We start from the raw sequence: 16,853 nt of genomic DNA on the forward strand, positions 1-16,853 counted from the left end.
TTTTTCGAGACAGGGTTTCTCTGTGTAGCCCTGGCTGTCCTGGAACTCACTTTGTAGACCAGGCTGGCCTCGAACTCAGAAATCCGCCTGCCTCCGCCTCCCAAGTACTGGGATTAAAGGCGTGCGCCAACCACTGCCCAGCCGGTGTGGTTCTTAAAAGAGTAAAGGGTTTACCTTTAAAGAAAATGTATCAGTGTTTAGAGAAGGATTTTCTCACCCTAGGAGAAATTGGACAAGACTGTGTGATTGTTATAAAAGACACTGAGACAGATAACAGCTGAAGTTTTGAAGTCAGGCCCTGCCTGAGAAAAACATGAGGTAGAAGATCCTCAGATCCGCATTGAGATCTGCACTCACACTGCCCTCGCATGCTCTTTTTAAGTATATTTGAGGACTCGTTGGTAGGAGGACTGAAGGGAGACCTGATTCTCATGCTGTTCCTTAGACAGTTAAATACACGTGGCCTTGGTGTGGAGGATCACACAGGCTCCATATCAACTCTGCTATCAGCTTAGTTTCCTGGGGAGATATGTATTCAGCCTAGATAGGGCACCTGTGGCAAACAGACACAAGAATGACACTGCCCAAGGCTAGCGCAGTGAGCAGTGAGTTCAGCTGGGATTACTGAAAGGAACAGAAGTTAGCTCTGGAAAAACAGGTAACATAGGGGTGGCTATACAATCAAAAAATGATCTCTCCCAGGCTGCAGTGATGGCTCAGTGGTTAAGAGCATTTGCCTCTCTCCCCGAGGACCTGCGTTTGATTCTTCATACCCACGTAGCACCTCACAAGCACCTGTAACTCCAGTTTGTGGGTTTCAGGCTCCCTCTTCTGACCTATGTGGGCACTGCACACACATGGTGCCTGCAGGCAAAATGCTTGTGCACAGAAAATAAAAGTGAATAAATCTTTAAATGAATTTTCTTGGGGGCTGGAAAGGTGGCTCAGCAGTTAAGAGCACTGACTGTTCTTCCAAAAGTTCCCAGTTCAATTCCCAGCAACCTCATGGCAGCTCACAACCATTTGCTATGAGATCTGATGCTCTCTTCAGATGAGTCTGAAGACAGCAACAGTGTACTTTCATATATAAAATAACTCATACAAAAAGAAAGAAAAAATGAGTTTTCTCCCCTTTCCCAGCAGCCCTCCTCCTGGGCCACCCACTGGCAGAGTTACCCTTCCTTCCCTCCACAAGGGCCTGTTGGGAGGCCCCAGGCCATTGCGAGTTCTCATGTGCGAGATCACAGATACTCTGTTTCCAGCGGCAAAGGCTATGCCGTTCTCTGCAGCATGCATATAGATGTCGCCAGGGCACATCAGCATGTTCCCCACGAGAGGACTCAGACCCACAGAGATCGTAGTAAGACATGATGTGGGAGCTGGTTGTGGTGGGGAACAGCCATAGCACTCAGGAAGCTGGTGCAAGATGTAAAGTTAGATGCGCAGGATTCCTCGAGTTGTAGGTCAGCCTGGGCGACACAGATGCTGCCTAAATGTGTGGGAGAAGCCAATAGTAAGCATGTGACAGTTAGATGCTCTTGTCCAAGCACTACCCAGGCCTGATCCTGTTTACAGTCAGATCAGGCAGGTTCGAGGTACTGTGGCCTAAGACTGAAAGGTGAACTCTGGAGAAGAGAATCTTAAAGGGGTGGGGCCTAGGGTTACCTGTTAACGGTACATCTTAGTCCCACAGCACATTTTTTCCTTGATAGAACAGGTACAACAAAATGTCTATGCTTTGTGGTCAGCCAAAACCAATAATGGCAGAAATAAAAATTGTCATCTGGACACAGTGGCACACATCTTTAATCCCAGCACTTGGAAGGCAGAGGCAGGCAGATCTCAGTGAATTTGAGACTAACCTGGTCTGCATAGTGAGTTCCAGGACAGCCAGACCTACATAATGAGACTCTGTCTCATAAAAGCAAACAAACAAACAAAAAAATTGGGGGGGTTTCGGGGTTTTTTTGTTTTTCCCATCTAAGCCACCCAGACTAAAGTAGTTAAGCAAAGAGTGAGTGGTGAATTTTATCTGGCTGTTTCTTATGCTGACTGCTTCTTCATTGTAACCATAATTAGCATTGTTGTTGTTGTTGTTGTTGTTTTTTATAGATATTTGGGCTTCTGGGTTCGTTCTCCCACTCTGCTTGTTAGTCACGGCACACACATTGGGAGGTTGGCTACAGTCGGCCATGTTCAAAGTGAGAATGCAGTAGAAATGGGTCTGGGTGCTTTTCCTGTAAGGCTGCTTGCCTGTGTGTGCCCGTTAGGAACTGCACTGGGTACACTGCCAACACAACGCAGCAGGAGCTACTTCCTCCTCACTTGCTTTATTTTCCACATCGCCCTGTGGCTTACCTGACTTGATGTCTTGTTTTTACAGGTTGTTTTCACTACCAGAATCTATCACCCTAATATCAACAGCAATGGCAGCATTTGCCTGGACATCCTGAGGTCACAGTGGTCCCCAGCACTGACTGTGTCTAAAGGTAGAGACACTGGCATGGACTGAGCGTGCTGGTCTACCGGTCCCCCTTGCTGATTAGTGGACACGGAAGCTGAGGAAGAACAGATAGCTTCCCCAGATCACATAGCCCTGCCCAGTCCTGTGACTCCCTCATTCTCCATGCTGTAAGGCAATGAGGGCATTGCGAAGCACAGTTCCTATGCCCTAGTAATTCTCAGTCGTCATTGTTCTGTGATGCTCCGAACTGTCAACTGGGTACAAGAAGATAGCATCAACTTTACTTGCATTTTCACCTAAAAGTCGGAAAGCAAATATGAAACTTTTTTTCATCTGCAGACCAGTAGACTGTGAGTCATCTCTGAAAGGTCAAAGACATGGCCTGAGCTCTAGTGTGTAAAGACATTTTCCTTTCCCAAAACAAGTGACAATGAACTTATTAGTGGACAGCATTAAGAATTCAAGCTGCACACCTATAATCAAAGCACTCAGGAAACAGGGATTGAGAGTTCAGGGCCAGCCTAGGAGGGACCCCACCTCAAAAAAAACAAAGCAAAACAAAACAAAAAACAATAAAAAAAAATCCAATCTACACCATGCTATAGAATGCTAGGTGCTCTAGAACAGAGATGGAGTACGGGTACGGGCGTGTGGGACAAGCCACCCATACTCGGTATGAGGAGCATAAGGCTCTGGGCATTGGGAGAGGTCTCAGACTATGGGACAACAGGCAGGACAGGCTTTGGAATGAAAAAACAAACAAACAAAAACAAAAACCAAGAGGCCTGCAGAGGTAGATGTGGTAAATTCAGAAGGACAGAACTACCGTACTGTTCAGGATCACAGTATACTCCACACATCTAGGAAACATTCTGCCAGAATGCCTCTTTTCTGGGTTGTGCCTCAGGGAGGCAGCCTTATCCCACTGCCCAGTAAAGGCAGGGGCAGCCATCAGAGTCTGCCAGCCTCCAGGGCCAGTGGCATCTTAGGTAAGGAGTCAGAAAAGATGGAGGGAAAGGGGGTAGCAGCAAGGACACTTGAGAAAGGACAGGCAGCCCTGAGTGCTATGGAGGGATGTCTACAGCCCTGGAGTGCCAAAGAGTTGAGTGCCTTCATTAACGGCACCTGCCCTTCCCATGGGTAACTCTACCTGTAGGAAACTATGGTCAGGACCTTGGGCTCACTGAAGCCAGTTTGTTTTGAGTCATGGTAGATTTAAAGCAAAGCACAAATACTGTTCTCTACATTTCATCTGTTGCTCAGCAAGACCTGGTAAAGTATTTCCTTTGTTCAAGTCCTCTGACATTGTCCTCAACACAGGAGGGCACAGAAGCAGCGGTGAGGGGACAGACTGGTCTTGCAGTCCTGGTTCAGAGTCTCTAACTTCAGCGTTCTGAATTCCTGTCTTCTTGTCAGTAGACAAAGGCTGCTGGGGCACTAAAGATGTGTGGTGTGGGTACAGGCGGGGGGTTGGAAGAGTGTGAAGGATAGAAGTGAAGGCCAGGACCACATGGAGGAAGCAGGAATCCCAGAACAGTGTGCTGTGACTACACTGTAATGTGTGTCCTGCTGGTATTTTAACATCAAATATTATCGTGACTTGAACAGAATCTTGTTGTTGTTGTTGTTTTGGTTTTTTTTTTTTNTTTGTTTCTGTTTTTCGAGACAGGGTTTCTCTGTGTAGCCCTGGCTGTCCTGGAACTCACTCTGTAGACCAGGCTGGCCTCGAACTCAAGAGCTCTGCCTGCCTCTGCCTCCCGAGTGCTGGGATCACAGGTGTGCGCCACCACTGCATGTAGCAGAGTGTAGAGGGAACAGCAATCGCGCTTGAGGATGTTCACCCGGCCCACAAGGAGCCCACACCTCAGGGCCTCGGCTGACTGACCCTTTCTTTTCTTCCTAGTTCTCCTGTCTATCTGCTCTCTGCTCTGCGACCCCAACCCTGATGACCCACTCGTGCCAGAAATAGCCCACACTTACAAGGCCGACAGAGAGAAGTATGCGCCCTCTTAGGGTTGGCTTTGTGTGCAGCTGTCCAGGTTCCCACGGACATCTTCCTGCCCAAGCCAAGCCCATGTATGCAGTGGGTGTGCCCTGGGCTGAGCCTCCTGCCTGCCTTTATAACTAACATGTCCTTTGGCCAGAGGAGGGAGAAGGGATAAAAGCACTTTGCCCTGTTGGATAGATCACCAGCTACCATTGCTGAATCCTAAAATCCTGTCAAGCCCTGACGTGAGGACAGCCAAGTCAGTGCTCAGTCAACAAAGGACTCAGAAGAATATGACAAGAAAAGTCTGGGTTATGAAATAAATAAGAGAGTTGCTTGGACACCCCCAGATGAGCCAGTCAGGGTGGGGAGCACTGCCAAGGCTAGCTTGCTGATTAAGAGAGAAGTCTGAAGTGTGTAGCTGTTTGATCAGAAGGCCCAGCCCTCACTGCCAGCTGTGCACACACTGGTTTCTAGACCCAGACTTGTAGGCCTCCCTCCTGTGGCCAAGCGCAATGGTGCACGGAAGCTTGGCTGCTGAAGCACATGCAGGAGTCACTATCAAGTGTCGAGTCCCTGAGCAGGGGCTCAAGTGTGCTGGTCCTGCTAATGGATGGCCTGGTATGTGGCTCTGAATCTGGATTTTGTTGTTGAGATTTTTATGTATATGGGTGTTTTGCCTGCATGTATGTATGTACACCATGTGCTTACAGAGGCAAGAAGAGGGCATTGGGTCCCCTGGAACTAGAATTACAGGTTGTAAGCTGCCATGCAGGCACTGGGAATTGAACCTGGATCCTCAAGAAGAGCAGCCAGTGCTCTTAACCACTGAGCCATTTCTCCAGCCCCCAGTATTCAATCTTTTAAAGATTATCTTCAATAAGTCTTTTAGTTGATAAGGTATTTTTATCCAAAGAGAATAGTATAGTAAGTGATTTTTTTTTTCCAGATTTTTTTCTTGAGGTCTTTATAAATCTGATTTCCTTAGTGAGTTTCCTAGTAGCAATCAAAGTACGTTTAAACGGACTGGATTTGAAGAGTTTTTGCTTGTTTGTTTTGGTGATGGTGGTGGTGGTGGTCGTGTTTGAGACAGATCCTGTCAGTGAATAGCCCTCTCTGGCCTTGTCTGCCTACCTTTGCCTCTTGATGCTGGGATTATAGTGCCAGCCACTATGCCTGGCTTAAGCTGTATTTATTTTAACATTTAGTAGGACTGTTTTAGATAGACAGAGCTATTTTCTCAGTGTCTTCTACATGTTTCTAATTTACTGCTGTATGGCATCAGTTCCCGTGACACTATGAAGGTAAATACACAACGTACAGAGCCCTCCCTAGGTACCAGGCCCTGGAGCCTTACATAGGCTTGTCCAGTCCTCCTGACAGCCCCACAAAGTAGATGGTGTCATGGCAAACAGTCAAGGGAGCTAACACACAGGTGACCCAGCTGCAGAAGGTCTCATGGATTCACAGACTATGCCACCATTCTGGAGTTTTGTGTGCCGGCAGCCTGGAATATTCCAAGCTGAACTCCTTCCACATCTTGTATCCATATGAAGGATATGGAGAGGAAAGATGAGATTGTATTATTGCATGTTCTACCACAGTTAGTTATGGAGGAGCAACAGGAACCACCTACCTACCTCATGCCTGAAGTGCTACCTTTCCAAGGTGGCCTTTGTTTCACTCTCCCATCAGCCCCAGATGCCCGACAGGCAGCAGCATCCCTCTCGTTCTCTGCTCCACACTGAAAGGATACTCATTTCAAGTGAGCTCTTGCTCTGTCTGCCTTTTTCTTCTAGGTACAACAGACTAGCAAGAGAGTGGACACAGAAATATGCTATTTAAGTGCCTCGAAGGCTCCATGGAAGACCCTGTCCAAGAGAAGCTTGCCCCACAGAGTGACCTTCCTGTGAAGCTCTGAGCTCTTGGCTAAGGCACTCACGGAACATCCTGTGTTCACACACATGTTGGCACTCACCTCTGTGGCTGCAGCATGTTGGTGCCACTTTTAGCCATTGTGGCCTTGACAGTACCACACCTTTGATGCTAAATCAGCAACCACTGTTATGATCTACAGTCTTCCTGGTTACACTAGAATCTGTCTGGGGAACCAAGCCATGCAGCCCCCCGTACTTGTCCTCAAGTGGTGCCACTACTCACTGTGACACTCTAGAGGGGCCCAGTCTGCCCCCTGACCGCCTGCCCTTTGCCTTCAGAGCACAGTGCTTTCCTAGGGGCCCAGGCAGAGTGGGGTCTCTTCATACTTTGTCTGCCACAGAACCATGTCCTAAGGAGTGCCACTATGTCCTGGAGGCTCCTGGAAGTTGGAACAGCCTCCCCTGACTGCCATCTTCCTCCATGGTGCTCCATGCTGCAAACAGCAAGCAAGGAGCACTGGGGCATTTAAAGCACGTAACACCCAAGAAAGAATGGGATTCTCAGACAAGGGGAGATTCAGGTTATGCTAGTGTATGTAATGAGGCTTCCTCTACCGTCTTCCCACTGGAAACTTAACATGAAATTCAAGCATAAGCCATTCACAAACTGAACACAAGGAAGCAGTGGGACTTTAAATGGTAATAAAAAGGAAATTCCTTCAGAAGTGACAATTGACATTTAAGTCTCCTTTTTTTCTCTTAGAAGAAAATAAACGTAACAGGTTCTTTTTTTTTTTTTTATAGATTTAGTTATTCATGTATCTGAGTACCCTGTGGCTATCTAGCCCCACTTAGCAGGTACTTTAGAGATGTGATTCGTCTTTAACTACTTGACTTCTTCTGTCGGCTTTCTGGTGGCGCACATATCTTAAGAGTTCAAAGCTTTGAGATTAATTACCGAGGAAAATGTAAGGGTGAGTCTATCTGTGTGTGTAAAAGAATTGCTTTTTTGAAAGGATTTTTATGTAGCCCAAGTAGGTCTTGAATCCTCCTGTTTTAAGTTTTCTGGCTAGGAAAGAAACTTCTAGAAAGGACTACAGAAAGGGAGGAGATCCAAAGAGTCTCCACAGAGGGTCGTTGTTGTTGTTTTGTTTTTTACAGGAGCTCTTACAACATAGTCCAGGCTGGCCATACCAAGAGAGAACAGGTATACCCATACCACCTTACCTTAGTCTTCTGACTTGATTTTAAGGCTGGTTTATTCCCAGGGAATAGTGATTGGTGAATCAGAAAGTGGAGAGAAGAGAAAACTGCCACTAAAGGACTAGATAGGGCGTTTGAGAGCAAGGAGAAAGAAGTCCTCAGATCTAACAATTGAGAATCATCCAAAGGAGATTGGTTTGCTTTAAAAACACTCAGCTGGGCATGGTTATGCATACCTATGACCTCAGTATGCAGGAGGAAGTGGAGGAAGGAGGTTCAAGGCTAGCCTCAGCCACATAAGGCTGTCCACAATAGAAGTTATCCAGTGCCCGGGAGAGTACCGTTCTCAGCACTTCAGCAATGTCCTATAATTGCACACATTTAAGATGTCCTTACCACAGTCTCTTTGGGGGCTTAGTCTTTGTTCCTTGCTTCTCAGCCTATTGAGAGTTGCTCTTTACATTTCTGCTTTTTAAGATTTTCTACTGAAGTGTTCTGCAAAGCTGTTACAACATGCTCCCTCCCAAGCTGCAATACCATGTGTTATGTGAAGTCATATACTTGAGCTTGGCAGCACACAGCACTTTGTAGATGATAACCTAGCCAGGAAATGGGCAGTTTCACATCAGAGGCCAGCAGAGGGGAAAGGACTGGTCCAACATGGTGTTAGTGCTATAAGCATCCATACTTAAATCTTTCAAGCATAGTAGTTTATAACTCCGCACAATCTCCAAGCCAGGCCTTGCTACTGGAGAATAAGTAGGAGAAAGGGTAAAAATTGGGCCCTCTGGTGTCCCAGTGTAAATTTTCTATAATTGATTGCATAGCTAAAATGAGCTTGTATACCAGCTAGACCATTTGCACAGTCTGTGCTCAGGCAAATCCTTTGGGTTCTCTGCCACTGAGAAGGGAGGGCCACCTACGTCATGTTCCCCAGGCTCTGGTCAACCTAGGGGAAAGATTCTTGAGTCAAAAGTCTTATTTTGAAAATAAGCCATTGTGTGGGTGGTCCATGCCACCCACATATGTATATATTATACTTCCAAGCCCAGTCCTAGGTCAGTAACTGAACAGTAAGCAGATCTGTAAAGCTAACTGTGGGGTAATGTGACCTTTTTTTCCCCTGGGTGGACCCTAGAGACCAGAGAGATGCGTGGGTTTAAGTCGGTGGTTCTTAACCTTTGAGTCGCATATCAGATATCCTATATATCAGATATGTACAATACCATTCATAACAGTAGCAAAATTGCAGTTATGAAGTAGCAATGAGATAATTTTAATGGATGGTGGTCACAACATGAGAAACTATTAAAGAGTCACAGCATTAGGAAAGTTGAGAACACTGGTTTAAGTGATCTGTGACAAATAAATGACTGTTGGGGCTGTGGGGATGGCTCAGTGGGAAAGTGCACTTTTTGCACAAGCTTGAAGACCTGAATTCAAACACCCAGCACCTGCTTCAAGAGCTGGGTTTGGCTCTGTATATAACATCATACTGTGGAGCGGCGGAGACAGGAGGATCACTGTGGTTTGCTGCCTACCAGCCTAGCTCCAGGCTCAGTAAGAGACCTGTCTCTAAGGAACAGGGTGGACAATGAAAGAGCAGGAACTTGACACTGTCCTCTGGCCTCCAACAGCACAATAGTATGCATCTACCCCCACCCATGTGCATATACCACACACACAATAACCTCTCTTGGAAGATTTGGGCTTGCTAGATGGAGTTGAAGTTTCTTCTTGTTTTTGTTTGTTTTCAGGACAGGGTTTCTCTGTATAGCTCTGGAACTCACCCTGTAGACCAGGCTGGCCTTAAACTCAGAAATCCAACTGCCTCTGCCTCCCAAATGCTGGGATTAAAGGCAGGTGCCACCACTGCCCAGCCAGAAGTTTCTTTTTTAATACTTTTTTGAGAGAGGGACTCACTTATAGCCAGTAATCCACTATGTAGATCAGACTGGACTCAAACTCACAGAGATCTACCTGCCTTTACTTCCCAAGTTCAGGGATTGAAGTCATGTGCCACCACGCCCATCTATTTTTATATTATGTGATTGTTTAAGTGCACCATGTCCATACCTAGTCCCAGCAGAGACTAGAAGAGGGCTAGGACTGGAGTTACAGAGGGTTGTGAGCTGCCACATAGGTGCTAGGAATTAATCCTGGATCCCCTGGAAGAGTAGTCAGTGCTCTTAACCACCAAACCACCTCTCCAGCCCCTCCACCCCCCTTTTTTGTCTTTGAGACAGGCTGGAAGTCAACTATGTAGACCAGGCTTGCCTCTGCCTCCCCAGAGCTGAGATTAAATACATGAACAACACTTCCAGCCCGATTCTTGCAACATTTCAATGTAACTTCGACCCCCACTGTTCTAGTTCCATTTCTGTTGCTGTGATAAAATGCCCTAGCTAAAAGCAATTTAGAGAAGTAAGGGTTCGTTTTAGTTTACGACTACAGAGTATGGTCTCTCGTAGGGACGTTCAGGCAACTGTCTGGAAACAGAAGTGAAGCACAAAGCAGGTTCTCTTCATTACCCTACTATCACATCAAACATTTCATTTTACTTTATTTAGATGATCTAGACAATGCCCAGGCCGGGCTAGAACTCAAGCTTCTGCCTCTGCCACTTGCGCGCTAGGATCACAGGCTCGTACCTCCACGCCTAACACGGCAGATTCATGTTTTTTCCTTTTCTTCTTTGGTTTTTCCAAACAGGGCTTCTCTGCCTAGCCCTCGCCATCCTGGAACTTGCGCTGAACACCGGGCTAGGCTGGGGTTGAAGGCGTAGCCATCATGTCCGACTATCAGATGAAATTTCCGAGGCGCCTGCGCGCATACAGGTTCAGGAGTACAAGTCTGGAGAGACCTGGGGATCTAAGCTTGCTCTCAAACAAAATACACTAACTAATGAGAGACGAACCAGTGGGGAGCTCTAACTCGAGCCAACGCCCTGCAGATGCGGACAAACGAAGACCTACGGGCAGACCCGCCTCTCGCGGGTCTTCATCCACCAGCACCCCGCCTCAACTTTCCCCGTAGCCTAGCTCGCATTCTCTCCACTTCCGCTTCCGGCCTCTTGGGCGCGGCTTCTTACGTCAGAGGCGAGGCTTCCGGCCTCCGGGGCGGGGCTTCCGGCCGTCAGTGGAGGCCGGCAGAAAGCTGAAGCTGCTGCATCGCAGGGACAGTGGGGCGTGCCATGGCGGTGAACCTGAGCCGGAACGGGCCGGCGCTGCAGGAGGCCTACGTGCGCGTAGTCACCGAGAAATCCCCGACCGACTGGTAGGCAGCAAGGCGGGGCCGGAGAGGCGCCAGAGCGGGAAGGTGGAGGTCGCGGCTTAGCCGTAGTATTGCAGGATCACCTGTCCACCTTCCTGAAGCCTAGCGAGATGCTACCCCACCCTCGCCACCGCTGTTCCCCAGCGAGTACCCCCGGGCCTCTCCCCAGCCACCGAGTGGTCGGTCGGCTCTGCCCTGAAGATCTCTGCCTGGTTGTGCTTTCTGCTTTCCGCCAGGCTCTGCGTTTCTGGGACCTCATTGGACAAAGGGGTCCCGCGCAGTTCCCCAACTCCCTGGAAGGCGGAAACCACTGACTCTAAACCCTGAGTTCAGGAAGAGACCTTGAAAGCGGCGTGAGCAGTGGGTTGAGGTCATGAGCTCACACAGGGCTCAGTCAAGGATGTCACAGGTCTGGGTCCCTGATTCTGGGACTGAAAATGGGATCCTGTCACCTGTTTGAAAAAAAGGCTCCATCCTTCCTTCACCACCCCAGGAGCCATTACAGTACTGTGAACTAGATCAGAAGTTTCTGGAGTGGCCCTTGCTGAGCCCTCTTAGGTTTCTGCTACATGCATACCAGTCTATAGTAATTCTCTTTCACTTTCCGTTTACTTAACGTGCTTCTGTTAGCCAGTTTTTAGTGCTTCAGTTTCTGAGACATCTGAAGAGTATGGCAGGTGGACAAATTCTGGGGAACACAAACTGGACTTTGGAGTTCTGGTGGGGCCACCACTACCCTGTGGTCAGCACTGAGGGGCACTATACTGAGTTTGCCTGTGTTGAGTCTTCCCTGGAGACTTCTCCTATTGCAGGACTCTGGCCAATCATCTCTTCTGTTCTGTGTTGTCTCTCCTCTTTATCTTTTGGCCCTCTAGTCTTCTCAGGAGCCATCACTGTTTGGGGAATGATACCTCACAACCTAGCTAGCAGTGCCCTTCACCCATGCTTATAACTCTTGACTCACCTTGCTTGCTTGCTTGCTTGCTTTTGAGACTGTGTAACTCGGGCTGGCCTGGAACTCACTGTGTAGACCAGGTTGGCCATGATCTCACCTGTGTCTGTCTCCCGAGCACACATTGAGCCTCCTACTAGAATCATCTGCTCCACCTTGGTCTGACATTGTCCTGCCTCATCCACCCATTGTTCCTTCTGAGGGTGCAGAGCTTGCTCTTTCCCCATACACTGTTCATCTGCCCCAGCAGCCATGCTACTGCCCAGCTTCCTACAGTACTGTATGCAGACAGTGCTGCCACTCCAGTTGAACAGCCTCTGGCCTCCACCCTCACTGTCACAGCCATTTCAGTAGTTACTCAGCAAGATTTTTGTGGCAGGTCCCCACTCGCTAGCTGAGAGAATATCTGGGCCATCTTAACTTCCCTGCCCATAAATGCAGTGGCTTCCTGTTGCACTTTAGTAAAGCCCAGACTCTTACCCTGTCTGCCCTGGTTCCTGTTGCTCCCCCTGCTTACTACTCTGGCCACACCTGTTGACCACCCTTGTGCCAAAGTCTTTCTCTTCCTCAAAACTGCAAGCTAGTTCCTCATCAAACAGAACCTCTGATCTTGCTGCTTCCCCTGCAGGGAACATACTTACACATCATCTTGATTGCTTCTTGTCCTTTATGTCTCTATGCTGGGGTTGTCTTCTCAGAGAGTCCTCCTGAATTCCTAGTACATGGGCCACATGCATGCCTTCAGAGGCCAGAAAAGACTGTGGAGTTCCCTGAAACTAAAGTGATAGTCACTTTGTCCTCTCTCCCAGTTTCATTTCTTTGTGATACAAATAAGGTACATGCTGGGAACCCTCATGGACGTATGTGTGTGTGTGTGTGTGTGTGCGCTCTATCTCTTCCCTACCATGGTCAGGTAGACCTGTTTCTGTCCCTTGTGCCTAGCTGTCATATGTTTTGATGTATGGATTAAGCCATGCAGAAAAAGAGACTGTCAAAAAGAGGTAGTCTTCAATTTGGTAGTCAAAAAAGGTCACACACAGAGCGGGTACCATGACACTGTAGACCAGAGCCATGGCTTTAGTTTCTCTCATCTATAATCTAGCTTCAGCCTCCTCCCTGAAAAGCCTGGCATGACCTGTGCTCATCTGGTTCCTATTACACTCTGTGCACACTGTACATTAGCATCAGGCGTAGGGAAGGTAAGCTCCATGGGGGTCGGACCTTTTAGGAATTGTTCATAGCTGCAGTCCAGTCAGCATACACATACCATGTGTTGTTCACACTGATTTAAAAGAAGAGGTGAGGGTTCTATTGAAGGTAAGAAAAAAAAATCTCTGAACTGGAAATTTTATTTTGGGGCGATATGTGTATTGTGCATGTGTGCGTGTACATGTGCAGATGCACTCACAGGACACACCAGTAGATGGCACCAGTAGATGGAAAACAAGCCACTGGACAACTGTCCATTAGAGCCCTGGTGCCTCTGTGGTCTTAACTGGAACTCAGTGTTGTCATTGTCTACTTTCTGTTGCTATATCTGCCTGGTAAAGTGCATGTTTGCAGGAGAATCTCAAGACAGGAAGCCCTGCTGTCTACCCTCAGGCTACAGAAGGCAGGGCTGATACACACGCAGGAGTACCCAGTGCACCTTTCTCCTTCCTGCTTCTACATTAGGTGTTTGGATTCAGGAATATGAAGACATCTTTAGCCTTTTGAAATTTATGTGCCTGAAAGCCAGCTGAGTGTTTTATTCACTAGTGTGTAGAAAGAACACATAACCCTCCCACTTTTATCCTCCCCTAAGTATATGTGCGTATGTCCTTCCCCAGTCCCAGTGGCTTTCTTATGGTAAGTCCTGTGCTAGCCTCAGAGTAGCTGTTGAGTAGTCCCAGTGCAGAGCAGCTTGTTCCTGCTGCGCTAGGTGCAGAGGAGGCCCAGAGCCCTGAGTCAGCACTGAGCCCACTTGTGTTTCCTTGCAGGGCTCTTTTTACCTATGAAGGCAACAGCAATGACATCCGTGTGGCTGGCACAGGGGGTGAGTATGAACCCAAACAACAGTATCATAGTGAGATGACAAAGGGAGAAGTGTGACTAACTCGGGTCACCGCAGCTGAAGTTCAAGCCATCACAGGCGCAGAAAGAGGACTTGGGTACACAGCCATCTCCTTCCTCCAGCTCAGCTACAGTGACCCTTCCCCAGCTGAGTTTCCCTGCAGACCTTTTGCCAAGTTGGCTTCATTAAGGGCTACTCCTGATCTGAATGCAGACCAGCATCGACCAGGACCAGGGCTAGAGCCATGTCAGCCATGACACACTGACGCAGTTCCATGTTTGTTGGTGAAAACCTTCTTCTCCAGTTGGGCCAGGCAGAGCTGCTAGCTAAGAAGCAGGCTGCTTTCCACTTCACAGGCAGCCCTTAGCTAGGGCACTGCACACTGAGGGTGCCAGTCCTGAAGCTGGTGATGCAGGTGAAGGCCCACACATATGTTCTCTACTTCTGTCCTGCTCTGCTCTTGGGCAAGGACCTCCAAGAACCTGACCCTCACTGGGAGAGGCAGTGCTGCTGCAAGTGGTCAAGGTGTCTGTGCCGGGATACAGAAGAAATTCTTTGTCCGCTACAGGGATAAACTGGCAAGTCAGCCGATCGATCCAGAGATGTCTGAGCTATGAGACAGACCTGTCTGTCAGCTGAAACCCTTGACTCTCCCCTTGCTTGAGGCTTTCATGACTGCCCGTGGGGCCTTCCTAACCCCCTCTACTCCTAGCTCCAAGTGGATGGCCAGAGCATGCTTCCTGCTCAGGCAAATGAGAGTGTGGTCTCAGTTACTATTGCTGATAGAAAGGTCCCTTTCCACTTATGAGCCATTCTTGCTGACACATCCTCTTTCTAGAATTGCCACCAAATGGACATTTCATGTGACATGGTAGGTGCCTGTGAGTTGCGGATATCAGCATTCCTAGCTTCCTGCCAGCACAAAGCAGGACTCTGTTGTTCATCAGAATGCTGACTGCCTTAGGTTCTATGGAGCTCTGTAGCTGAAATGCCCGACCTGGCTTCTGCTATGACCTGGAAGTTTAGAGAGCAAAGCCCAGGGTCAGGAAGACGCTTAGGGCAGCTCATCCTGGCCCCAGGCAGGGATGTGAGAGCTGAGCTTCATCTTTGGAATGCTCTAGAAAGGCCTGACTCTGATGGTCAAGTTTGTGACAAGGGATCATTATAGGCCTATTGTCCCAGGCCTACCTTGGTAAAATTGTCACAGAAATCTAGTGATATGCAGGCATAGTGGCACACACCTTTAATCTCAGCACATAGGAGACAGAGGCAGGAGGATGTCTGTTTATTTGAGGCCAGCCTGGTCTACATAGAGTGTTCCAGGACAGCCAGAAAGAAGAAAAGGTAAATGTAGTATAAATAGCAATTTATTTATTTATTTTTTTTTTTTTTAATTCTAGTTCCCTTCTCAGTTTAGAGAAGTAGTTTAAAAAACAAAACCTATTATGGGTAAAAACAAAAAGTCACCTAACTTGCTGGTCAGAACTCTGCTAAATCGGCTGAGTGGGGTTGATGCCCAAGAATTGGTTGTATAGTCATTTAATTATTTGCTTATTATCTGGTGGTGTGTGCTAGCCGGGCCCTCTCCCTCCGAGCTGCGTGTTCATCCTTAGAGTGCTTCCGAGGCAGGTGGGGTGAGCACTGATGGAGAGGTGTCCCAGGCAGCAGTGGGCAGGGGGGCAGGCTGCCTCTGAGCCTTGCTGTGACTCTGCAGAGGGAGGCCTGGAAGAGCTGGTGGAGGAGCTCAACAGCGGGAAGGTGATGTACGCCTTCTGCAGGGTGAAGGACCCCAACTCCGGCCTGCCCAAGTTTGTCCTCATCAACTGGGTATGTGAATGCGGCCCCTCTGATGCCACTGGGGAAGTTTCTGGTGTGACAGACACCACTCAGTAGGTCAGCAGACCTGTTAGGTGTAAATGGGTGAACGAGCAGGCTAGACTGTTCATCAGTGTGAACCAAGGATTGGCTTTGCTTGGAACTCACCCTCCAATTCATTTCTGCACGATGGACTAGAAATGACTACAAAAGATCCCCACCCTGTCCCCTTCCCAGTGATAGTTCTGATGGAGCAGAGGGGCTGAGGTTGTGTTCAAGAGCACTGGGTGAGAATGTAGATATAGGAGCTCCAACAGAATCTATCTCCCTAGTTGGGGATCGGGAGTGTGTGAGAACTGTTCCCACGTGGGAAGCCAGCGACCATGCTTCTCAGAGAACACCCTGAGCTCCTTGGGAAGTGCAAGGACCGATCCCATCTATGTGGCTTATTTGGGAGAATGGCTTTGGCTTTGGTGGGGCATGGGGACTAGGGAGTATTGCTTAGGAGAAAGAGGGAACTGTTGGGTTCCTGGGAAATATGGGCCAGGAAGTGGCTTTGGAGGAGGCCTGGTTCACGCAGTTTGTGTTTGTGTTGCAGACAGGAGAGGGTGTGAATGATGTGCGGAAAGGAGCATGTGCCAACCACGTCAGCACCATGGCCAACTTCCTGAAGGTAGGAGCTGAACCAAGCCCTGCAGGGCCTTGCAAGGTCTAGTACTATAGAGTCTTGGTCCAGGTGAACTGGAAAGGGGCTGGAATCAGGAGTGGGGCTGTAACTAATGTTCTGTCTAGACAGCAGGGGATGGGCAGAGCCACCTCTAGCTGGCTTCAGTGTGGGCAAGATAAGGACCACTCCAGCACCGATGGAGTACAGGGGGCTGAGTACTAGATTTTGTGTTGCTATGATTGCTCTGTCCAAATGATTATCAGCAAATGGTATAGTGACTCCAACCTTTAATTCCAGCACTCAGAAGGCTGAGGCAGGCAGATTCTTTGAGTTCCAGGCCAGCGAGGGCTGTACAGTGAGGCCTTTTGTCTCATAAAACTAAAAGCAAAAGGGGGGAGTGGTGTTTAAACAGCAGCAAGACTTGGAGGAAGGAACAAGCTGCCAATGCCTTGCCCACATATACTTCTGATGCCCTACCACAAGTAACCCTCTGATGCCCTGCCCCAAGTACCCTCTGAGCCCCGTCTGTCCTCTGATGCCCTGCCCCAAGTACCCTCTGATG

The 16,853-nt window shown here is 48.5% G+C and overlaps 2 protein-coding genes across 8 annotated transcripts in view; both read left to right on the forward strand.

Annotated features, from left to right (window-relative positions):
- Ube2d4 (ubiquitin conjugating enzyme E2 D4 (putative)) overlaps positions 1-7,066 on the forward strand; it is a 24,785-nt gene extending 17,719 nt beyond the window's left edge. For 4 of the 5 annotated variants that reach the window (XM_029483240.1, XM_029483241.1, XM_021178475.2 and 1 more), the window contains 3 exons: positions 2,384-2,489; positions 4,368-4,461; positions 6,251-7,066. In XM_029483240.1, the coding sequence (XP_029339100.1) occupies positions 2,384-2,489; positions 4,368-4,461; positions 6,251-6,296 (246 nt within the window). In that variant the 3' untranslated portion in view covers positions 6,297-7,066. Of the gene's footprint in view, positions 1-2,383; positions 2,490-4,367; positions 4,541-6,250 lie in introns of all 5 variants that reach the window. The other variant, XR_003837981.1, reaches the window with a different exon arrangement.
- A 3,581-nt stretch (positions 7,067-10,647) lies between these two features.
- Dbnl (drebrin like) overlaps positions 10,648-16,853 on the forward strand; it is a 12,340-nt gene continuing 6,134 nt past the window's right edge. For all 3 annotated transcript variants that reach the window (XM_021176979.1, XM_021176980.1, XM_021176981.1), the window contains exons 1-4: positions 10,648-10,807; positions 13,736-13,791; positions 15,524-15,636; positions 16,223-16,297. In XM_021176979.1, coding sequence (XP_021032638.1) covers positions 10,725-10,807; positions 13,736-13,791; positions 15,524-15,636; positions 16,223-16,297 — 327 coding nt within the window. In that variant the 5' untranslated portion in view covers positions 10,648-10,724. The remainder of the gene's footprint in view (positions 10,808-13,735; positions 13,792-15,523; positions 15,637-16,222; positions 16,298-16,853) is intronic.

The sequence above is a fragment of the Mus caroli genome, chromosome 11, assembly GCF_900094665.2.
Source record: "Mus caroli chromosome 11, CAROLI_EIJ_v1.1, whole genome shotgun sequence".
NCBI lineage: Eukaryota > Metazoa > Chordata > Mammalia > Rodentia > Muridae > Mus > Mus caroli.